Source organism: Lutra lutra, chromosome 2 (genome assembly GCF_902655055.1).
Source record: "Lutra lutra chromosome 2, mLutLut1.2, whole genome shotgun sequence".
Classification (NCBI taxonomy): Eukaryota; Metazoa; Chordata; class Mammalia; order Carnivora; family Mustelidae; genus Lutra; species Lutra lutra.
In genome coordinates, this window is record NC_062279.1 from 57,942,894 (window position 1) to 57,967,239 (window position 24,346).

The 24,346-nt window shown below is 47.7% G+C and overlaps 1 protein-coding gene across 2 annotated transcripts; it reads right to left on the reverse strand.

The window, feature by feature from the left end:
• Positions 1 to 1,252: 1,252 nt before the first annotated feature.
• PNOC (prepronociceptin) lies at positions 1,253 to 23,165 on the reverse strand. Of its 2 annotated transcripts, none has more exons than XM_047719887.1 (4): positions 23,003 to 23,165; positions 13,053 to 13,202; positions 4,416 to 4,865; positions 1,253 to 1,632 (listed from the first exon to the last, which is right to left on the reverse strand). In XM_047719887.1, exons 2-3 carry the CDS (start codon positions 13,176 to 13,178, stop codon positions 4,464 to 4,466), a joined length of 528 nt encoding a protein of 175 aa, XP_047575843.1. In that variant the 5' UTR covers positions 13,179 to 13,202; positions 23,003 to 23,165; the 3' UTR covers positions 1,253 to 1,632; positions 4,416 to 4,463. The 2 variants fall into 2 exon arrangements, with proteins under 2 accessions (XP_047575843.1, XP_047575842.1); XM_047719886.1 differs by lacking the exon at positions 23,003 to 23,165 and adding an exon at positions 22,733 to 22,828.
• Positions 23,166 to 24,346: the final 1,181 nt, after the last annotated feature.

Sequence of the window (24,346 nt, forward strand, 5' to 3'; positions counted from 1 at the left end):
TGGAAAAAGTCGTCTTCTGCTTATGGGATGGGTTCTAACCACAGGGAGCAACACGGGGCACTCCCTGAGTTCATCGGTCCCATGTCCTGTGATGGCCCAAAGGGCTAAATAAAGCTGGTCTGGGTGGGAAGCAGAAAGTAACATCCCATCCTTGCTATACAGGGACGGCTGTATGTAGCTTCCAGGACCCAAGTGTTTCTGGGAGTGGGACCTAGGGACCCCTAATGGGGCCTGACGGTGAGAGTGATGTGCCCCCAGACGCCAGGGCTGGATTATGTCACTCAAGCCCCAGCAGCTGGTAAACCCGGTATGGGGGTGCTCTTGCCTTTTTTCCCTTACCTTGTGGTAGAGCAGAGGGCTTCTTTCTGCCCCCTTTTCCTTGCCCCCCCACCCCCCAGAAAAGTCCCAGTAGAATCCATTACTGAGCTGCAGTTTGCCCAAGCCCCTCTACATCGGTTGTGACTTCCAGCTGCACATGCTGCATTGGCACCTCCCAGGCTCACCTTGATGGCTGCATGCACACACAAACTGGAAACTTGCCAGCTTCCAGTTGGGTTTGACCAACAGGTGAGACCAGACTGGAGTTTGAAGGGCCGGGGGAGAGAGAAGTTGGGGCATTGCATCTCTAGGCCATTTCTGCAGCACACGGTGTCTGAATGGCTATGGGGCCCGGGGTTGGGGGGATGGAGCTACAGTTCTCCCTCGGTTCCAGTAGTAACCCCCCTCACCAGGACTCCCCAGCTTCCCGGAAGAGCTCCTTACCCTCCTTTACTGGTTTCCCATCGCTTGGTCTACACTGTAGACGTTTGACTCTCCTTGCTTACCCTGTCTGGGTGTGTTTCTTCGCCTGACAATACCTTAACATGTTGGAGATAAAAATGATACCAGCAAGCTCTTCTAAGCTCTGCCCCTTTCCTTGTGTCTCCACCAGTGGCCCCAAACCGGCAAGATCTGCATCACCTGGTACTTGTTAAAAATGCAAATCCCTCCTGAGTCAGAAATGGGGTGCTGCCCCAACAGTGGTGCTGATCCCGCACTTGGATCCCGAGATGCAGTGCAGTCAGGGCGTTTAGGCTTCTGTGTTCTTGCCCCATCGTGCTTTGTATCAAGCAGGGCCATGTGCTTTTTGCCTCTCCTTCCCAAGAGAGGCAGCTCTGATGGCGTGTCAAGTCTGGGCTTCTCAGTTACCTCACTTAAAAACAGCCAGCCAGTTTATTAACCATTTGCTCAGTAGAAGTTTAATGGAGAAATAGCTGTTTAAAACAATCTGTCCAAAAGAACAACTCTTTTACAAACAAGTTATGGCAGTGACAAGTCAAAACCCCAGGCTTGATTTCCTATTCCTTTGACCCACCCCTGGAAGAAGAAAGGGGAGTGAGAAGGAAAGATGGGGTCGTTTATGTGTTAGCTGGAGGAATTACAAAAATACACTCTGATGTAGCAACAAGGTTGTCATGAAACATGCCATGGTGGGGCGGGGGAGTACGGGTTGGATGGGGAGGTTCTCCGCCCTGGGGACAGGAACGGGGACCGGGAGGCAAAGCCTGCCTCAGTGCCTTGGGAAAGGAGTCCTGATTCCCAGCTGGCAGGTCTGGGGCTGGAGACATGCTGTTTTGGGGATCACTCGGACACCTGGGGAGACAGAAATGATTAAAATGACAAACCCAATAGTTTCTCTGACCTTTCAATCCTATTTGCCTGAGCAATAGCAGGGGGGCAATGAAAAGCTTATCAGCCAAATAAAGAGCTTTTAAAGCAGCAAGTAGGGTTCCCTAACTTCCTCTATATACCTGCTTTTTCTGGCCTCAAGTCTACTGGCAGGACTCACAAAATAAAGAGAAGCTCTGTGAGCTGGGATTTGAAAGGCATAGCAGAGACCCCATGTCCAGAAACAGCTCTCTGATCCCTGGTTTTTGGAATCCATGTGCAGTAATTTCATTTCTTGAGGCTAAATAGTGTCCTCATTTATAGCTCTTACCTGTCTCTGTAAACCGGATTTCACCAGTTCCTCACTGTGAATGAATTTGCTCACTTTCCACTGTCAGGAAGGGCCAAGGTGTGGGGCAGAGGAGAGAGTAGAAAAGGGACAGGGAAAGGGACAGGAACTAGACACCCCCTTGCACAGTTCTGTCTAGGACTGGACCTGCATGTCAATGTCCCTTCTTCCTAACATATCATTACACCTTCTGAGTAGGGTTCTTTATCCCATTTTGGTGTTAGGAGGCCCCACTTCCTAAAGCCTTCCAAGTATAGGTTGGTGTTGGGTATCTCAGAAGTCCAGAACAGCCTGGCATCAGGATCCCCCACGATGGAGACATCTCCGGCATGTGTAGGGCTGGTTGGGGTGTGCGTGTAGGTGAATGAAAACAGGGTTTAAGCTGCCTGGTGTGGATTTGTAAGTACATATTCCTATTGGAACTTAGCCACCATGAATGTGTGCAAAAAAAGGAAACAGAGACGGTTGCAGAAAGAGGAAGGAGAGCAATCAATGATAGACCCAGATGAGCCGGTTAACGTTTCCAATGGTTCCGTTAAGAACTTTATATCTTTAGCAAAGCAGCAGACAAAAGCTAGTTACGTTATGTTTCACTGCCTCTCAGCTGGAAGTTTAATAGAAAACTAGCAAAATCAATTGTCTAGATAGCAGAAATCTCTCTCTCTCTCTTTTTAATTGATTCCTGTTAAAGTGACTGGTTTTAAACTGTCTTTAGGTAAAGAAAATAATTGTGGTTCGGAATTAGACAAGAGCCCCGGTATTCCTTAAGAGCCACTTTAAGAAGAAAGAATGTCTTAGATTTGAAAGAATTCAATCCATGCCCCTTCTGAAGGATATACTGTGTTAGGTACTGTGCAAATATGGCTTAGGAAGAAATAGGATGCTTGTTAAGGATCCAAGAGTATGACTTCAAAAACAATGCGGATTAATTCAGGGCCTTTGGAGATTAGTCATTCTGCTAAAATACACATGGCTGCCTTCTCCTCACAACTTAATACAGATGTCTGTATTTGGCAATGGGCCTTCTGCAAACCAACTTACCTGCAAAGAGCTATGTGGGCTGTCCCTATGCTGAATTGTGGGTGCCAAAGATTAACATTTTTATTAATATCCTTTGAAGAGTATTAATGATTTGGCGACCTTTGACATATGGGAAGCACAATAAAACAACATATATAGACTTTTTTCTTTTTTTTAATGCCCCGAGTCAGGGAGAAGTCCCTCTTGGGTAATGTTTGGGGAATGTTTTTGACCAACTGATTAGTTTTTTCCATTAGGGTAATTTCTAGCCAGTTAAAGAAGAGGTATGAGGCTCTGTAGATAATCAGATTCCCATATATGAATTAAGGCACACATGCTTGATGGGTGGGATTTTCTTAGATTTTTCAGAAAATTCTACTGAGCTAGTTTCCTACGCCACTTGAAGTTCTGTACAGGTTGATGGGCTGGGAAAAGTGGAGTTTGTAACAACTGGGCAATAAATTAGGAGTTTTGATGTTTTTTATCTGATTTGTAATACAGGGCGTGTATAAGCATTCCCACGGTGTGGGCGGGGGAGGACAGGAGGGAGAGAGGAGTGAAAGCAAGCAAGGAAGTAAACAAAAATAAAACACAAATGGCCGCTGGGGAAGAACTGAAGTGAAGAAAGATGACGATCTCTTAGTCTCTGTTCTAAAACTACTTGGTCAGATGGGCCACATTCTCCACACCTTGCTCAGTGATGTTGCCACTGACCTCAGGGACACTGAAAAGGTGGCAGGATGGACAAATGAGGAGTGGAAGAGAGAAAAGCTGAAAGTGTAACTCCTGGTCCTAACGAGAACTCCTTGACAGGTGGAAAGTGGGAAAGGGCAGTGGTTTCCGTGGAATCCAGCCCCCTTGAGATACAGGGGGTAGGGGAGAGGAGAGCTAATCTGTCTTCGAAGGTGAAATAGCAACATCACGGCCACAGAAATCAGACTGCAAATGGCTAGGGGTAGGTCCAACTATAGGTTCTTAGAGATGGTCTCTGAAGAAAGGTGAACTGAACGGTTGCTATGGCAACTGGATAGGCAGATTAGTCCACTTAACTGTCCCCATAGTAACTGAGCTCCTGGAGAGCTATAGAGGAATTAGTTATCTTAACATGCTACTATTATCCCCATGGTAACCAATCTCTAAATGGCAGTGGTCAGCCTTAAGGAACAATGCTAGGGAAATCTTTGCTCCCTAGAGAAGGGGTGGGTAGGAGGCGGGTGGGAGGGTGGGGAGGGAGGTGAATATAAACCGACTCCGCCTCCCAGGAGCCGAACACCTTGAGGCGGGGTGCAGTGTGTGGATGTATTTGGGGGCTAATGTGCTTCCAGGCATGGGAGGAAGGCTAAGACAGTTGGGTATATAAGGTTTCTTTTTACCCCCAGCTCATTCACACCCAACTCACTCATGGTTGAAGGGGATGCGGTGCAGCTGGGAGGGGCTCCCCTTCCGGCTACACATGACCATTCTGATTCAGGGTGCGCCGGCGCTGGCTGGACTGCATGCTCAGGACCAGGTACTGCCTCATAAACTCACTGAACCGCTTCTGGTTGGCCAACTTCCGGGCCGACTTCCGGGCCCCGGTGAAACCCCCAAACCTCTTCTGCAGCTGCTTCCGCTCCATGTCTCCAGCCGCATCCATGCCGGGCTCTGTCTCTTTCTGGGCTGGGATGAGGCTCCTGATGCGAGGCATACGCTTCAGCTCCATCTCGGAGGCGCTTGGCTGGTAAAGGGCAGCTGCCACGTGCTCTGGGTCAGCAGGGCTGAGCTGCCAGGAGCCCCTGGCCATGACCTTGGTGCATGGAGTCCAGAGAGGGCTGCTGAAGACCTTCCCTTCACACTCAAGGATGCACACCTGCAAAGACAGAGGTGGGAGAAAGGAGAAGGATTGGGAATGTCTCTTAGTCCAATGCAATGAGATAAAGTCCTTCCACTGGATACAAAATCCCCATCAGTACCAATGCAAGTGATTCCGAAGCATCTCTTTATTAAGGACCGTGTAGCGCTTTCACATGGTGTTACTTAGGTTCATAGAATTTCAGAGTTGCAGAGATACAGAAAACTATCTGCCTCAGCTCTGTCATTTCACAAATGAAGAAACTCAGGGCTCAGAGAGGTGAGATTAATTTACCCAGGTGACACAGAAAGTTAATGCAGAATGAGTGCCCAAAGCTTCACCCAGTTAGAGGCCTAGCTGAGTTTTTGGAGCCAAGCACAACTCACTTGTTGGTCATGCATAAAGAATTTTATTTTGTTCTCTTATCAGGCTTGAGAGAGGCCAGTTGATTTAAGAAGGTGTGGATGTCAAAGCATGTACGTAAATCTACCTGGCTATTTTAGGATCACCATGTTAAGATGAACCCTGTGTTGTTCATTTTTCAGCCCACATATACTAGTTATCATTACCTGGGCTTCAGTTATGGAAAACGAGGCTCAAGACCCTTTGGAAGGTAGGCAGGTTGGCATTAAGGTTTAGCTGGGGAAGAGGGGCCGACAGATGCTGTTCAGTGGACCTGCCAGGCCCCTGGCAACTTCTAGTGCTGCTCTGTCTCTGCAAGTGTCTCCCACTTCTAGTCTAGACCAAGAGGCTGACCATGATGTTTCCACACCCCTCCTGAATGGTCTTGACCTTGGCCCTGCCTCCCGTATTCCTATCTCTGATTAGGTATTTTGGAAGCCTCTAACCTCCAACTTCTTTTAATATTGCTGTTTTGGCTTCACCCCAAATGCTTCTCTGTGTTTCTGTCCTTAGCCAGATGAAAAATCCCACTTCAACTTGACTTTGCTGTCATGGACAGCCATGGAGCTCTTCATCAAACCTTGGAGCTCTTACCTGGCTTACAGGGCATCAAGAGTTACTGCTCTGTCTGGATAGCTGTGGGACATCAGGAGACTGGTGTGTGTGGCTGGTACCCCCTATCTGGGGAGCAAAGCCCTAACCCTGGTGTTCAGAGTGGCATAGACGCCCCATATGGGCAAAGTTTCCAACCTGATCCCTAACCAAGGAGTGCGATGTGACTGCAGCAAAATCATACTCCTCACAGCTGTCTCACCATACCCCTCAAAATGGCTCCTCCAGTCCTACTTCTCCTGCAACTCTTTACCACCCCTGACCCTGACCCTCGTTTGTCCTCGCCAAGCTTCTCCAAGATGTGGTCTGCACTCATGCCTCCGTCTCAGCATCTTCCATTTTTGCCTCATCTCCTTGTAATCTGCTTCCCGCCCTCATCTTCCACTAACTGCCTTCTCGAAGACCACCAGTGAATTCAGTCACCAGATACAATTAGCCCTCATTCTCAGACTGTGCTGCCTTTGGCAATGCAGACCACACCCGGCTGAAATTTCTCTGACACTGCACTCACGTCTCAGACTGTTTGTGCTCTTTCTTCCTGTATTCCTAAGATTCTATCTTTAAGATCCTTTTCATCTCTCTTTATAATCTGCCCCTTGGTGACTGTTCATTGCTGTGATTTTGGTCATTTCTTTCAGGGGATCCCAGGTCTGTACGTCCAGCACCTGACATCTATTGAACTCCCGACACTTCCCTGATCCCTGTCTGGTACATCCACCAAAGTGTCTGATTAGTACTTTAAATGTAATTTGTTAAGAATTCCCTTCTGGGGGCACCTGAGTGGCTTAGTGGGTTAAGCCTCTGCCTTCGGCTCAGGTCATGATCCCAGGGTCCTGGGATCGAGCCCCGCATCAGGCTTTCTGCTCAGCGGAGAGCCTGTTTCCTATTCTCTCTGCTTGCCTATCTGCCTACTTGTGATCTCTGTCTGTCAAATAAATAAATAAAATTAAAAAAAATTCCCTTCTGGGGCAGAGACTGCCAGTTGTCCGTTCCATACCATCTCCCCTCTTCCTTCTTAACAGAACGCTTGCTTTCTTCCTGAAGACCACACATAAGTTTCTCAAACACCTTTGTAGCCAGAGGCGGTTGCTGACATAAACCTGGAAGTGACCAGGCGTGGCTTCCGGGAAAGCAGAAGGCTGACTTACCTGGTGAGAACATCCTTTTCTCCTTCTTTCTTCCCTTCCTCCAGGCTCCTGCTTAGAATGTAGGCATTTTGGCTGGTGCTCAATTGGCTATTTTGATGTCATGAAGTGACTCAGGGGACGGAAGCCCTGTGACAGGGGTACCCGTATAAAGGTAAAGTAGAAAGAGAAGGAGCCTGGACGTTGTGGCAGAGCTGTCATTCTGGCCCTGAATTGTCTACCTCCCAACTTCCTCACAAGGAACCAAATCTCCGTCTTATTTAAGCCACTGTCACTTTAGGTCTTTCTTACTAGCAGGTGAATTTAATTATGTGATATACAGTCTCCGCCTTAAGTCTGCTCTTCTGCTTGGTCTGGGTGTGAATTCAAATCCTCTCAGAACTTATTTATTTGAGAGTGAGAGTGAGAGAGTGGGGGTGGCGGCGGGCAGAAGGAGAGGGAGACTAGCAGACTCCCTGCTGAGCGTGGAGCCTGATGCCAGGTGGGGCTTGATCCCATGACCCTGAGATCATGACCTGAGCTGCAATCAAGAGTCAGATGCTTAGCAAACTGAGCCACCAGGGTGCCCCTCAGAGTTTTGGACGTTGGGGAGAGCATGTGCTAGGGAGAATGTTGAGAATTGTGTAAGACTGATGATTCAAAGACCTGTATCCCTGAAGCAAATAATGCATTATGTGTTAATTAAAAAAAAAAAAAAGACAGAATTCAAGAGCCAGTTAAATTCCTGAGGAATTAGAACAAGGGTTTAAAACTTATTTTTACAAAGCTCAGGTAATTCTGGGCTATCTTTGTAGGTTTGGAAACCACTGACATAGTCCATGTTCCCATGTTATGATGAGGTTCAGTAATGTGTCCCAAACTATACCGTTAGACAAGATATTACCTGAACAAGAACCCAAATGTCTTGAGTTCCAACCCAGGACATCTCCTATTCCATGAGCTCTGTGCCCTTGCAAGGCAAATCATTGCACATGAGTACAAGAGTAAGGGTTTTGCGAGACTAAAACATAAAGCTCTGATGGGAAAAGTGCTCGTTTTCTGCCGGACCAGAGAGGAGAAAGAGACAGAAGCCAGTGGGAGTGCCGCTCTTCTTCTCCGATAAGTTTTCTAAGGTGCAGCCCTTGTGGAGCCCCCCCCCCCCACCTGGCTAGCCAGAGGTAGTGACGGTGGTCCCTGCTGAGACACAAGTCGTGAGCATGTCTTTTCCATTTCGACTTTCCTCAGAGATGCTGACAGAACTAGTATCAGTGCCAACTCATCAGAGTTATGTAGAGAAATCCCTTTTTCACACCCACAGTGTCACTGGGTACGAAAGAATGAATGGGAAGCGGCTTCTGTAGGTGGGGAGGGCAGACCTGAACACAAAGGTAGCTACAAACCTGGGGGTTCTTCAAGACTTGCTGCTGGTTTGTTAGAACACAGATCCTTAACCTATACTCCTGGAGATGCTCATCTAGTAAGTCCAGGGTGGGGCCCAGGAATTGGCATTTTTAGCAAACACCCAGGTGAGTCTGAGGCTGGACTGTACTTTGAGAAATCCTACTTTGGAACTTGCCCTGAGGAGGAAGGGGTCATCCCGCAATACAGCGGTTGGAGTCTCCTTCAGAGGGAGGGTTGCTTGGGTCTGTATTTAGCTTGCTCCTGAAATACTTTGAAGAAAAGCAGGTAGAACCAACTTGTACGCTTTCAGATCATCGTCCTACTGGCTGATTACTCTAAAGCCCTGGATATCTAGTGGGGGCAATTTTGTCCCCAGGGGACATTTGGCAATGTCTGGAGACATTTATGGTTGTTATACGGTGGGTGGGGGAAGGGATATGCTACTGCTAGCCAACGAGCAGAGGCCAGGGATGCTGGCAAACAGTCTACACTGTGCGGGTCAGCCCCCTGTAATTACCCAGCCCAAAGTGTCTGCAGTGGTGAATGGGAGGAGTCCTACTCTACAGGGTCAAGGGGAGAGCAGGGAGGCACGGGGAGCACTGGGAAAGCCGGCAGAAGGGTAAAACTTTGGAGCTCACACGGACTTGGAGCAGACTTGGTCCACTGCCCACAGAATAGGAGCCCCAAATGCTTGTGGAACGATTCTGCTCCTTCCATTTACAAGAACAGGTGGAGGTTGTTAAGCCTAGAGGCTATTAGATCTTCTGTGAGCCCCTGGGTTGCTAAGCCCAGATGTAATTAGATTAGGTGTCAATCAGAGAAAATGCAAATCTATGATCAAGCCAGATGCATGGGCTATACAGAGACTCAACATACTGTTAGAGGAATTAGATGCGAACAAAATCATCTCAACTCTTGATTTAGGAGAAGGTTTTGGGCAAATGCGAGGAAGCCAAATTCACAACAGCATTTGTAGCAGCAGATGGACAAATGAGCTTAATGCCTAACCCTCCGGTCTAAGGGACCCACCGGCCTCTTTCCAAAGATTGGTTAATGGCCTAGTAAGTGAGCTGGACACATTTCCCAGCCCACACGGATGACATTGCTATATTAAGCCAGAGCGTGGATGAGCATCTGGAAAGTCTCAGACTGGTGCCAAATTGATCTGTAAAGCTGGGTTTGTGAGGAAACTGAGCAACGGGCCATTGGATGTCTGGGATCGAACATTAGGGAAACAGAGGCACGTGAGCCCATTGGAAGGAAAGAAGAGGCTCATCGAGATTGCCAAGTTTCTGCCCCTAAAGAATCAAATCACTTCTGACCAAGAGATATTTGCGAGCTGCTTGCTGTAGGAGGTTCTGTTAGAATGTCTGAGGGCTAACACTAGCAGGCAAGCAGATGAATAGTGCAAGAGAAAAACATATGAACTCCCACTGCAAATCAACTAGTAAGAGTTTTCATGTATTGAAAGGTAGAAAGCACTAGAAGTTAGTTTCTTTTGCTATTAATCAAGTTTCAGGAAGTTGTAAATTAATTTCCCAGACCTTGAGGGTTAACTTCTCATTTGTCTCTAAAACAACTCGGTGAGTCTAGTTGTTTCAACATAAGCTGATGGCGTAAGCACCATTCATAATGAGGAGGAAGGATGCCCAAGACATCGCAATGGGTTTGGGTGTATGAGTCATTTACCGACCAGAATGATAGTCTAACAAAAAGCCAGCCATACTTGGACCATTGACCTGAAACATGGAACTTCTTGATAAAGCTAAGGATGTCAGGGGTCCTGGGAATCGCTCAGTATTACATAATTTAGTGGAGGGATTGGGAAGGTGATCCTTGCTGAAACATCTAAGATCCCCCAGCCCCCATAATTCACAGAGTTGGAAAAGGCTTGCAAGATTTGGAAATGAGATGTGGTTGCCAACATTCTAAGCATTTCACCAAACTTTTAAAAGTAGGTTAAAAGTGAATACAAACTAGAAACAAAACAGTCAGGCAGTCAGGTCCTCTGAGGGTCAGCAGGCACTTTGAAGGATTTATCCCTCACTGTGAGGCTCTAACTGGCCATTTTCTGGCCTGTTTCAAAGAAGTATCTATCAGTGTTGTCTGGACCCGAGAGATTTAAGATGGTAGGGAGGGATGGAAACACACTCCAGATTCTCTTGCGTCTGCAAGGTCTGGACCCATTAGGAGACTAAAGGTCTTGTAGTCTTACAATTTCCACGGCTCTGTGTCAGGCTCTGTGCCGTGCACTGTGGATCGCCAGCACAATCAGAAAAGGATGCTCATACCTTATGGTGAGAGACTAGCAGACACAGGTATCTGTGAGCATACAAAGGAGCGAGGGGCTGGCAGTATTGGGGGCAGGTGGAGAATCAGCACAGTGTTCTCACAGGTGAAGTTTAATCTGAGTTTTGAAGTAGGAGTATTGGATGAAGGAGGATGGAGAGAATCTTGGGGGTCACTTGTGTTTATGGAGTGGGGAGAGGAACAGGAGCCCAAAAGGAAGTAGAAAAAGAGGAGGCAGAATTGTGCATAACTTCCCATCTCGTCCAGATGGCAAATTGAGAATTGAGCAGAGTGGTGATTATCAGATTATCAACTGGTCACTGGTTTACACGTAAAGTAAGTTGTCTGCTCTGTTTACTAAGACCAGGGAAAAGTGGTTTGTAGATGCACTTTTAAACCTCTCTGAGCTGCACAGCAAAGGCCTGTGGGTCTTCTGTGTTCCCCCAAACTGTTTTCTCAGTTCCTTATATGCCACTTGCTTCCCGGCCATGCATTTGCTTGGGTGCTCCCTGCCTCCCTCCACCCCCTGCAGCACTCTCCCTGCCTCTTCGCTCCCACTCCTTAGGTCTCCTTAGACATGTCTGTTCCTCTAAAAGCCCCAAAAGTCTAGGATGGGGGCTACTTCTCTGTGCTTCCCCAGCACCCAATAATTAATCCCTCTTGGAGGGATTGTGGTATCTTCTTTCCCACTGCTTGCAAACTCCGTCCATCTGCTTACCTTTGGATCCCTTGGCCTGGCTCTGGTCTCGGCATACAGTAAATGCTCAGAAAAACCACAATGGATGAATGAGAAGGAAGTATAAACTTTGGATGGGTTATCTGGGGATGCTCTTCATGACGTGGTAGTTATTATTGTTCAGAAAATAGGCTCAAAAACCACAGAGCAGGTGTGGGAAGAGCTTGGTGTTTGGGTCTGTAGGGGCTGCATCTGCTCATTGTCGGTGAGCTAGCCCACGTGAAGGTATGGTCTATGTTTGCACACTTGCCTTAAGGGACTATTGTTACTTTTGGTTGTTTTTAAAGGCTGAGGAGTTTGAGGGATGCCTGGGTGGCTCATTCAGTTAAGTGGCTGCCTTGGGCTCAGGTGATGATCCTGGGGTCCTGGGATTGAACCGTGCATTGGAGCTCCCAGCTCAGCTGGGGGTCTGCTTCTGCTTCTCTCTCTGACCTTCTACCTGCTTGCGCTCATGCTCTCCCTCTCAAATGAATAAATAAAAACATCTTTAAAAAAATAAATCTGGGGCGCCTGGGTGGCTCAGTGGGTTAAGCCTCTGCCTTCGGCTCAGGTCATGATCCCAGGGTCCTGGGATCGAGCTCCACATCGGGCTCTCTGCTCTGCGGGAAGCCTGCTTCCTCCTCTCTCTCTCTCTGCCTGCCTCTCTGCCTGCTTGTGATCTCTGTCTGTCAAATAAATAAATAAAAAATCTTAAAAAAAAAAAAAGATTCAAGTCATTAAAAAAAATAAAAAAATAAATCTTAAAAAAATAAAGATTGAAGCGTTTGAAATATGACATCTTTTTTTTTTTAAGATTTTATTTATTTATTTGACAGAGAGAAACAGTAAGAGAGGGAACACAAGCAGGGGAGAGGGAGAAGCAGGCTACCCCGCTTGGCAGGGACCCTGATGCGGGGCTCAATCTCAGGACCTTGGGATCATGACCTGAGCCAAAGGAAGATGCTTAAAGACTGAGCCACCCAGGAGCCCCCAAATATGACATCTTTTGAAAGAAGTCTGACTACCAAGAAAAAATAATTGAGTTATGCTTTATGTCATAGAGGAATAACTATTTAGACTGACATGAAAGCATTGAGAAAGCAATTTATTTAGTGAAAAGAAATCTAATGCCAGATTTGCACCTCAAATTCAAACCTTAAAGTATGAGGAAACATTTAGGGATTCATTGTAGAATTACCTATAATACCAAAAATGGAGGGCAAAGTGCATGTTCAACAGGAGGGGAAGAGTTAAACAAACTAAGCTGTATTCATAGAAAGAAAGAAGTTAAAGTAAAATAACGTGGGGGAAATTATGCTGGTATAATATAACAAGTGAAAAAACTAGGGTTCTTTCTCTGACAGGTGGGATTAAAGATAATTTTCTTTCTTATAGGCTTCTCTGAATTTGCCAAAGTCTCCAAAATGAGTGTGCATTATTTTAATAATGGGAACAAAACAACAGCACATGCAGGCCTTTATTTGAATGTGGAAAAGTGGAAAGATGTCAGAGTATGCACTTAGAAGATGCGGAGGGTCGGCTTCTGGGGCCTGCTGACCACGTGACACCAGGTGAGTCACATGACCTCTGGGCAAGGCCGGAACTTCTCATTCTGGGTCTGGAGGAAGGAGGGAGGAGAAGAGGGGATGCCCCAGGGCCTACCTCAAGGCTGAAGCTGTCGAGAGCCGGGCGGAGCTTCTCTTGGCAGGTCAGACAGTCCTTCTGGCAGCTGCCGGACACACTGGAGAAGAGGCTGAGCAGCAGGAGGTCACAAAGCAGGATTTTCATGGTGCAGGAGCAGGAAGCCGGGGGCTAAAATGCTAAATAACAAGGGAGGGTGGGCGGCCATTAGAAGAGCCATTTTGTGGGGGCCTCACATCGGGGGATGCACCAGAGGAGATAGCACCAGAGCCCAAGATTCCCCTCCCAGAAGGACGTGGGTCATCGAGGATACAGGGGGCCTGCCCCTTGGGGCAGGGGCTAGTGTCTGGGCTCCTAGGGAGAGCAACCTTGTGATCCTTGCCACATAGCTGGCTTCAACCTGCATAAGCGTTTCCAGGGAGCTAAAGGCCTCACTTTGCCACTTACCAATGTGGGACCTAAGATGGTCTCTCCAAGCTTCAGTTTTCACAGCTATGAAAGGGGAATGGCGGTACTTGTCTTGGCACAGGGCGGTTGCAAAGACATGAAATCCGTAAGGGAAGGTTTGCAAAGTGCCGTGCGAGAGTGAGATTTATGAATGACTTGTGTACTTTGTCTCTTCCCCCCCAGCCTTCTGTCTCAGCCAAGGATGACCGGCGTGCCAGAATTTGCTCTTCCCAGAAGCCTCCCCGCTCTGGGCCCTTTGTTTTCTGGGCGAGGTGTGAGCTAGCTTCTTGATCCCAGGGACTCTGTGCTCACCACGCTAGTCCATGCAAAACACAGGTCCGGGTATATGTGGTTCTTTATTGAAAAATGAACCAAGACATGAAGAAATAGCTCCAACCATCATTAGTTAGATCAGTCATTGACATTCTTTATGTGGGATTGCCTGAGAGATATACAGTTTTTCCTGCTTCTCTTTAAATTTACTCTGTGATCAAGCCTCCTGAATCAGAAAGCTATTTCCTTGGACTGCATCAGTTTGTGTCCCTGTATAACAGCTTTACTTGGAGGATTAAGTGGAAAGGGGAGCAAGGGAACTTTCTGGGAACGTTGCGAATAGTACTGAGGTACGGGTCACAGGGGTATGTATATTTGCTGAATCCCATGGAATTGTACATTTAAATCCTGTGCATTTCAATGTGTGTAATTTTACCTCAACAAAGAGCCCAGCCTAGAAAAATAAAAATTATTGTCTTATTGCTTTTTCATCAGACTCTACTGAGAAATAAGCCTTGTTTGTCAAATGCAGCCTACAGACGGGCTTCAGCATCACAAGAGACCAGAATGTAGGGTTCTAACCCTGAACCTAACTCCTGAAAAGTTGGAGCTGCTTTTTTAGCAGGATCCTCAGGGCATCCAGATACATGCTAAAGTCTGAGAATCCCCGGTGGAAGATGGGCATGGAATGGAGCAAGTCAACAAGAGAAGGAAGGGGGTCCTGCAGTTGAATTCACCACTGGCCTTGTTCTGTGTCATCCAAGTAGATCATAACAAGAGGATGTCCACGAAAAGATACTCAATCATGTTTGTTAAGTCCATGAGGGGACATTTGAGATGGGTTTTGAATGAGTGACAGTTTGCCAAGAGGAGAAAGAAAAGGGCATGTGAGAGGCCCAGGAAACAGCCTTTGGAAAGGCTTAGAGGTGTTAGGACCACAGCCTGTGAGGGGGTGGCGAGCAGGCTGGTGTCCCAGGGCCACCTGCCTTCACGGCCTAAGGGAAGTTCCCTGTGGAAAGAGAAGTTTCGCTCAGATGGAACTGGCCCTTGTTTGCCATCCAAAGGATTTGGGCTCTACCCTCCAGATGATGGGGGTTCCAGGGCTAATGAACAATGAAGACAAACCTGATACAAAGAAACCTCTCATATGCATTTTCTTCTCTATCCTAAGGGCCAGTGCCTTAGTTGAGACTTCCTATCTTGGTTATTGTGATGACCTTCTAATTAGTCCAGCTAATGATCTGGCCTCCCACCAAGACATTTCCAGATCTGATGACGTCACTTCATACTTAAATCTGATGACATCACTTCATACTTAAACCCCACTGGGACTGCGTACTGCCCCGGCCCGCATTTTCTAACTTTGTCTCCTGTTATTCATACTGGCATCCCCTCTGGTCCTAGTGAATCATGGAGAGTTCCCATTTCTATCCTGTCCTTAATGCCTTTGAACCTTGACACACGTTCTTCCTTTGCCCAGAATACCTGTCTCCCACTCATACTGGTACACACCTCAAGAATTATCCCCTCTGGGAAGCCAGCTCCGACCCCTGGATGGAGTTGGATGAATTTCCTCTGCTTCAAGGCATGGGGAAGCAGCACATCACAGTGGGAAGGAAGAGAGCCTCAGGAACCTGTCAACCAGGCACAACAGACCTGTGTCCCCGAGCTGTGATTCGCATTTTCTCATCTGCTCCACACTACAGACCGACTGGGTCCAGATCCCATATCGTAACTCAACCCCTCAGCTTCTCATCCATAAAACCTGGACAATCGCAGTACTTGTCTCACACGGTGATGAATGTGTTGGTGTTTGTAAGCAGTTAAAACAGCCCCTGGCACATAACCAGTCCTGAATAAAAGGTTATAAAAGGAAGAGCCCAAAGCATAGCCTTCACTGTATGATATCGTCATTGTCCCTTGCATGGCACTTGTGACATTGTACTGTAAGCTTGGACTTCTGTGTCTGTTTGTCCCACTGTATGGTGACTTCTGAAGGGCAGAGACCATGTTCTATAGTTCCCTGTATTTCTGGCACTGAAGATGTGCTCAGAATGTTTGCTAAGTATCTCAGGAGCATTCTTCTCCCTAGCTCACGGAGAGTTGAGGAGTGTCCAGGAGCCTCGGCCTCACAGGGCCCAGGAATCTAATGGCACAGGAACTGCTTCAGGATCTGTGGGACTGACAGCATGTCTCTTAGGTGAGTGTTGAGTTCAAGGGGGTTGGGGTGGGAACAGTGTCTTCCAGAGTGAGGCAAGATGCCATTCTCATCCCGAGCCCCACGCACGCTATGGCAGAAGCCTGGTTACAAAGGGCTGTGAGGCGTGGTTGGAGTAGTGTCCTATGTTAAGTTTGCAGGTCAAATAGGTGTCGGGGGGCACCTGGGTGGCCCAGTGGGTTAAAGCCTCTGCCTTCGGCTCAGGTCGTGGTTCCAGGGTCCTGGGATCGAGCCCTGCGTCGGGCTCCCTGCTCAGTGGGGAGCGTGCTTCCTCCTCTCTCTCTGCCTGCCTCTCTGCCTACTTGTAGTTTCTGTCAAATAAATAAGTAAAATCTTAAAAAAAAAAAAGTTTAAAAAAAATAGGTGTCGGTACACAAGCTATAGAAGCTCATTGCGCAGGTTCTTTTGAAGAGAAAATACGTCTTGAATTCCGAACAGCCGCCATATAAACACGTGTTTTAAACTGAGGACTGCCCATGTCTTTTGTTTAATTTGAGACTTGCCTTTCCATTTCTTATTCTACTAAATTTCAGTCCCTCTCTTTGGGAGACATGTTTGTAACATTTGTCCAGAATGGCATGGCTGTGCCCTCTCTGGGCACATGGTGGCAGTGTCTGCATGTCGCAGAGGAAAGGGAAGGCTAGGAGAAGAGGGACAGGTTCCTTCCTCATACACAATTGCAATACATAATGTTTGCATAGGCTGAGCTGATAAGTTGTGACAGCTGTTAATGAAATGCTCTCCGGCTGAGGTTTTTCATGAACCTCATTAACCACGGCTACTTGCACATTCAGGAAATGCCCGGTGGACTGACTGATGTTTGTTATCTCAAATTCTGGGTAAATGGGTTTTTAGGGTGAGGTGAAGAAAGAAGATGAGCTCCTGGGACATTTAGCATGTAAAATGCGTCTGGTAGCTTTCCCGCATATAAAATGTGAGCTGTCCTTGGTTTGGCACTGGGCAAACCTTCTCGAATCTACTTGGCATTAGCTTGGCCTTCCCGGCGGGTCCACGGGACACCTCTCTCTCAGGCTCCAACCTCCCTACCCTCTCTGTTCCCCCACCCCTCACTCTGAACAAGTGACTCCATCTATTGTTTAAAACCCATCCATACACAAAGCTCTTTATTATCAGCAATTCCAAGAATCCTTAAAATGGGACTATCTCCAAGGTCTATCTCCAAGGCTGTCATATTTTGGTGAGGCCAATATAAGTGAAAGCTCAAAATAAATCTAATTATCCTCACAGAGCGGACTGTATTTTGTTTTTTTGGTACTCCTCACAACACCTAGTACCATTGTGTTCTAGGTTGAATTAGATGGTGAACTGTTCTGGAAGCTCAGTAGAAGTTTTTCATTTTTAAGAAATCTCCACGACATCAATGTGCTTTTTCTTGTAGCTCTGTGTATCAGTTAATACCAAGTAAGGTGAAGGGTGGGTAGCTAATTGATTCATGATTATTAATATATTAATATTAATATATTCATAAATATAAATAAATATACATTTAATCTTTACCCTCTGCGTGATTCTGGGTGAGTTATTTTACCTGCAAGTGTTTGTCTTCTCAACTGCAAAATGGGAAGCAGGACAGGCGGTGGAGGTAGTTTATTGCAAGAAAACGACCATCAGTAAATAGAACTGCCCAGAATACGTTTGAATTTCACCTGGCTTGTATTTCGCTTGGTGAACCAAGCGAAATACTCTCAGCTAACACTTCCATGTGGTGCTGCTGTAATCTGGACATCTCTTATTGAATAAAGAAATGTTTAATTACCTCTTCTTTCGGTAATGACACCTCATAAAGTTAATTGTGCCTTGTTGCTTATGGAGATAAAATACCACTGTGTTTTAGCCTTAATCTATTTGCATGTAATCTTGCTTCCCAGGGTAATATAATTAGTTGCTTATCTGTTTGGAGGATTACGTATGAAGCTGGAAGTTAATTGAGTTTCATCTTATGGCCTCTGAGAAAGACTGTTTAAGTTTGGTGCTTTTAGTGGAGAAGGGGGGAGGGACAGCCTTCCTGCTAGAGGCATGTACGTGTACGTCTCTGTTCTTTTCAGCAACCACGTGTGTAGATATTATTCTTTAAAAGTCACAAAAGATTCTTATATTCTTCTACAATCCTCGAACCAAGGGTTAAGAACATACTTCTTTTTAAGAGGAACGTAAGTTCATAGGGGTTAAGCAACTGGGCTAAGACCATCTAGCTTATAAATAGCAGAGCCAGAACTCAAACTCTGACATGATGACGTCAAACGGCGTGTTCTGGAAAACCATAAACTCTACGTACTGCTTCTGCTTCGGAACGGTTGGCCAGTTCTGGAGGGATCTCACTGGGCCAGTCTCTGTTTTCAACCGTCATCTCCTTACTCTCATATTTAGAATACGACATGCCAGGCGCTGAGCTAATTGTTTTCTAAGCTCCATTCTGTGGGGTAAGTGCTATTATCCCCATTTTACAGTTGAGAAGACAGAGGAGTAATGACTCAGAGTGGCAGAGGGGAGCCACAAGCCCATCTGATTCCCGAGCTCCTGCTCTCACCAGGCCACTCAGGGATCTCTGTTGCTGTCTGTCTCTGGGTAGGTGAGTTCATCCTAACCATCCCCTTCTATCCTGAGCTCTGGGCTCCCTCTCACCTATTGCAACGTCCTTATTGTTGCCTGTCCTTCCCAAAGGCATTTCTTATTGCCCATAGGCACAGGGGTTTGTCTTCCACACACCTCATTTCTTTGACCCATCTTAGACAGGAGTCCTATATGGGATTTTGCTAGTTCACCAGCTATTACTGAGGGAGGCCTCTTTAGTGGCCTTTCCTCCTTTCACTTACATTCAAAAAGGTTCTCCTTCTGCTCTGAATTTCCACCTGCAAAGAGGGAGCGAGCATAGAGGAGGTGGAGGGCACAGCGTGTCCCACACCCCCTACAACAGACCAAATAGGGTTGGTGCTGGTGAGCAACGAATGAGCCAGAGCTCTGTGCTTAGAAACGAGAGAGTCCTGGGCTCCAGCCTCTGCTCTCTGTTTCCCTGTGGAAACTCCGGACCTCAGTTTCCCCTTCTCCAGAAAGGGGCAGTTGGGTGAGATGGTTAGTATTTTTCATTTTTTAAGTGGCCAGATATTTGTGCTGTCCTGGGAAGGGGAAGCAAGAAGGGAGGAGGGAAGAGGAAGGGAAGATGAGGGTTTCCTGAGGAAGTGGCCTCAGGGCAGCAGCCCGGGCTCAGGAGAGGACCTGGAGAGGCGCAACAGACACATTTCCTGTCAGGGCTGCCTCAAAGCTGGAAAGGGATCCCTCTGAACTTTGATCTTCCTGATTCTGGCCCATGGTTCCACATAGGCGGTCAAAATAATTTAAATGGATGTTTAAAAGCTTTCATTTACTTTTATATTAAAATCACTGAATGTTCTTTCATAAAGATTAGAAAATACGCATAAGCCAAAGAGCCATGAATCCAGACCAGCACTCTCCAGACTTCTTTAGCCTTCGGCCCCCAGCAATCAAACAGTTGTGAGCACACATTCCCAATTGACTCGTAAGTTATATACTTTCTAAAACCCACTAACGTGCCAATTAGGAAAGATAACAAAAAACAAGGCTTCAGTTTCCCAAAGCCCAGCGGATCACGGGGGCATCCACACCCGTTTGGGAGACCGCTGGCCTAAACTCGTTAGCGTTCAGCTGCAGGGATGCGAGTTCCTAGGAAGCTGAGGACATTCTGACACTTAGCACTACAAGCCTCCTATCATGAATGTCACATGCGCTTCTTGGCTGAACGAATGAAATGATGAATGGGGATGGGGGGTGAGGAGGAAGCTCAGGACGAGTGTGGGAAGAGGGGAGCTTGGCTCTGAGCCTTGGCTATATGATGATTCACTGACATTTTCACCCAGACTTAGACTCTTTGGGAGCAAACCTTTCACTTCATCTGCCAAGCCAGGCCCTTCAGAGCTGGGCAGGCCTCGTTTCTGCAATGCTGAGGGAGCAGCTAACAGTTGAAAACCCACAAGATCCCAGAATGTCAAGACCAAACGTGATTGGAGCCTATCTAGGGAGATGCCCAGAAAATCGGCTCGACCTCAAAACTGGTGTGCCCCAGATCTCAAGGTCTGTGGTTAGTAAGAAACCCTCAGGATAGAGAGTGGGAGCACGTATAGGCGTTGAAATAAAAGCGTCGAGAAAATCCAATTTGCTTAATGAGTTCTCAGCTGTTGAAACTGCTCCAAGATGCTGTCGGAAGGACTCCTGTTTCCTGAGAAGGGCCCATTCCCTTCCTACAATGTCTGATGAGTAGCTCCCCCCCGACGCAGTTGCAAAATTTCTGTCCTGGGCTTCAGGAGCCGTGGGGCTATGGAATGGAGCTCATTGAACCCTGTTGATAAAAGCATAGAACACTCACCCTAACCTTCACACCCCTACCACGCCTGGATGTGTGTGTGTTGGGGAGGGGGTGTTAGCATAAAATAAACATGTGGACAAGTTTAGTTCACTTCCTGGCACATAGTAGGTTTCAATCAAGGCTGATTCCCTTGCCCTCTTTTTGTGGCTTTGTCCTGGCTGCCACCTCCCTCCCCGAAGCCCTCAACCCATCCAAATTCTGCCTCCTGGCCTGCCCAGTTTGAATCTCCGGAATCCGGGAGCAAGTGCCCCTTCTTCCAAATTCCCCCAGCACTCGATGTCTGGACCATGCAATTTAGGACTTAATTACACCCAACCTTGCGTTGTCCTCTAATTGTTTCACTGTGTTTGTGTTGTCCGACCCTTGCCCCCATTAACTGGTGAGCACCCTTGGCCCAGAGGGGGTGATGTGCAGAAGCCAGGAAGGCTGGACTCAGTCCTCCCAGGGCTCAGACTCCCAGACACAGTGCGGAGCCGAGCTCTCAGCTTCAGTTTCACCACCTGCAACGCGGAGACAATGACACCAGCTCACTGGGCTGTTTGCTGGGGATAATGGGTGCAAAAGCTCGAAGATGTAAATCGTTGCATGAGCGTAAAGGGCTGTTATCATCACCTCTGTTGAATCCACCAGAACACCCCCCACCCCCACTCTGCCTCTCCTGCCTGGTAGAGTGTGGATGATAAATAACGGATTGATTGAATGCAGAATGGCTTTGTGACAGCTCCTGTCATCGGCTCCAGAGAGCACGGGTTTGAGCCTAATCCTGCAATGACTCCCTTCATTGAGAATGCAAAATCTCCCGCATTCTCTGAATCCCTGAGTACCTTCAGCCTTCAGCTGCTGAAGCAGGGGCTGTCACCCTCGTGGAGAACAGAACTGCACCCCTAGACCCCAGGCTGCAGCATAGGACCCTCGACGGGGCAGCACACGTGGGCTGGTGGAAGCTGCTCCTTTTACTGAGATGGTGGTTGAGGATGGTCTCTCCAGGCACCCTCGCCTGCAGAGGACTCAGCAAGCCCGGAGGAACACTGATCCTTTCTGTTCAAGATATCACAGCATCAGTGGAAGTGTATTGACTATTTCCCTGCCTCACTTTATAAATGGGAAAAAGGAGTGTGCATGCGGCAGCTACCCACAGGCAGTGAGAAAGAGCAGCAATTTCTTTGGGAGGTTTTGATAAGAAGCCAGGCAGTTACTTTCCCCCCATCTATGTTGAAAACTCTGGTTTAGGCTTGCTGGCAAATGCCATGCAAAGCTCATCTTTTGTTAGTCTGCTGAACAATGTTATTGGTTATAATTGGGGCAATTATGGGCTGCTCGAGGAAGCGAAACACAGATGTTTAAGCCCAGGATCAGGGTATTCAAGTCCAAAGCAGCTTGCTTTAAATAGTCCATCTCCCGAATCATCCTGCTTTACTTGAAATTCCCCCAGAACTTACCCGTGTTCAGAGTGAAATGTGGGGAGGAAAGCATGGGTAATGAAGGGAGGGGAAGTGAGATATGCAGAGAGATAGAGAGAGAGAGTGAGAGAGTATTTGTGTGTGTGTGTGAGAGAGAGAGAGGGAGAGAGACGCACAAAGGAGACAGAAAAGGAGGCTGAGAAAGAGCGAGAGTTTGGATGACTTCTGAACGTCATATTCAGCAGGATTCAGCAGAGACCTTTAAGAGGGAGAGATGGGCAGGAGGAGAAACACGCAAAGAAAAAGAAGAAACCACCACATAATTCAGGGTCTGGACGTCCAAGGTCATTCCTGCGGAAATCTATGTGGGTCTCACACACAGTGGCCGCGTTCCGCACTGTACCGGTCGAGCGTGACGCCCCGGGTCCCACTTCCCCCACATCATTACCAGCAATTTCTATTCAGTGCGTAAGGGAGAAGGGTTCCCGTAAGACGGAAAAATCCCACTCCAAATCAAGTTCAGGGGTATGCTGAAAACCAGCCTGAATGCACTCCGCACTCCGAGGCAAGGGAAGAAAGGAAGTCAGCCACAGAGAGGAATCACGCACAAGCCCCCTGCCCCAGTGCCTGCTCCTCCCCTCTTCTCACTCCTGCATCCACCTTTTCCCAGCAGATAACAACGACATAGTCGGACCACAACCGGGTAATCAAAACTTTTTCTTATCTCCAAGTTCAGCTCCTTCTTCTGCATCTCTCTCTTCAGGATAAAAACCTCAGCTGTCCCCTCCCACCCCTTGTCTGAGCACTGAAAGTGAGAGGAATGGAGAAATAATTTTCCAGGAGGCCAGCAGCATCCACCCTGGACAAAGGAGAGAGGGTGAGGAGAGAGCCCCTGGCTGCTGTGTTTCTTCCCGGGGCTCCCAGCTGTTTGTCTTGGGGCTGGGGTTCACATGCAGCTGCCTACCTGAGAGCTGTGGGTAGCCTGGCTCCTTCGGCTGGGAGACTCGGTTCCGCCGGATCAGCCACACCAGCGTATATATATCCTCCCCCCACCCCACGCACAGCCCTCCCCTTCCCTGCCCACCTCGATGACACATACACACGCTGACCCCCTTAATCAAGCGAGCAGCAGAACCTACAATCCTTCCTGGCTGCTCCCTGCTCCCCCCACCCCCACCCTGGCTCTGTGCTCAGACCTGTGACACCCCCCCATCCATTTTCAAGCCTGCTTTACCTGGACTCTCTTCTGCCAGGATCCCCCAGCTGCTTTGCCTTTGCTTCCAGAGGCACGGTGAGGACTGATGGGGAGCTCTGGCAAGTCAATCAGAAAAAAAGGCTCCTGGTGACAGTGATGAGGCGGACCCCAATCCTGGAGTCTCCTTGAACAACCTTTTTGCCTGAGGAGTAAAGAAGAGGGACCGGGCAGAAGGAGGGGAATCTCACGCCAAGCTCCCACAGGCACAGAGAAGCCCAGAACTGAGCTAAGCCAAGCCCCTTCCACTGTCCCTACCCCACAGCAACTAGGCCACTCAGGGGAGAGGCTCTTACCTTCCATGGGTCCGCCAGGAGGCACTTTCGCAGGTGCCCACAGCATGACACAATGTAAAATGCTGAGCCTTTACACTCAGAAGGAAGTGTCTGAAATTCTGGATCTACTGTCAGAACAAGTTACTTCTCTTGGGGAACCTTGGGTTCTCCTTCTGTAAAATGGGTGTGATACCTCCCAGGACCATTGTGGGGAGAAAAATGAGATTCTATTAGTATTTGGAACATATGAGACCTTTAATAAATGAGTTCTGCACCCCCTTCATCCTTTTCACATTAAATAATACCCACCAAATCTAAAAATCCCGTCAACATCTAGTGTCACAACAGAGTACTTTCAAAGCTGCTGCTGAATCTTAGGGTGTCATCCCCCTTGGAGTCTCAGATGCTGTTGAAGATGCCCGCACCTCTCAGGGCCGATCCTCCTTCCCTTCCCCGTGGGGAGGTAGTTCACGGTCAGCCCACGCAGGCGATGCTTAGGTCCCCAGCGTCCCCAGGTTATGCTGTGCTTCTCTTTGCCCCAGGAAAATTGCAACGTGATTTTTTCCTTGGCTCTCCCCAAAAGATGCAAAAATATTACAGAATCCCAAGATTTGAGCCCATGTTGTACAAGGAGTTCAGGTACCCTCGTGTGGGGCAAGTCTGGCTCTTTCATGGACCTGAGATCAGCGGGGAAGGTTGAAAGAAATCATTTGCTTTGAAAAAACTGCTTGACTGCTAATCCAAAATTGGGTTGATTTTTGTTGTTGTTGTTGTTGTTGTTTCTCTAGGAGGGGGAGGTGATGGAAATGCTCTGGAATTAGATAGTGCTGAGAGTTGCACAATGTAGGGGATGTACTAAAAACCACTGAATTATGGCCTTTAAAATAGTGAATTTTATGCTATGTAAATTACATCTGGATCAAAAAAAAAATAGAAAGTAAGCAAGTAAGAAAGCACCTGCTTCAAGGGAAGAGCAACAAGTTCTAAGAATAACATTTCCCTGCCATCTGGATTCACAGCAAAAGGGTCTGAGAGACCAACACACCCGTGA

Excerpts from the sequence above, each read along its gene's own strand:
- PNOC (XM_047719887.1), bottom strand. The coding sequence starts at position 13,178 with ATGAAAATCCTGCTTTGTGACCTCCTGCTGCTCAGCCTCTTCTCCAGT. Across the intron at positions 4,866-13,052 it reads TCGACAGCTTCAGCCTTGAG|GTGTGCATCCTTGAGTGTGA; the intron begins GTAGGCCCTGGG and ends CTGTCTTTGCAG.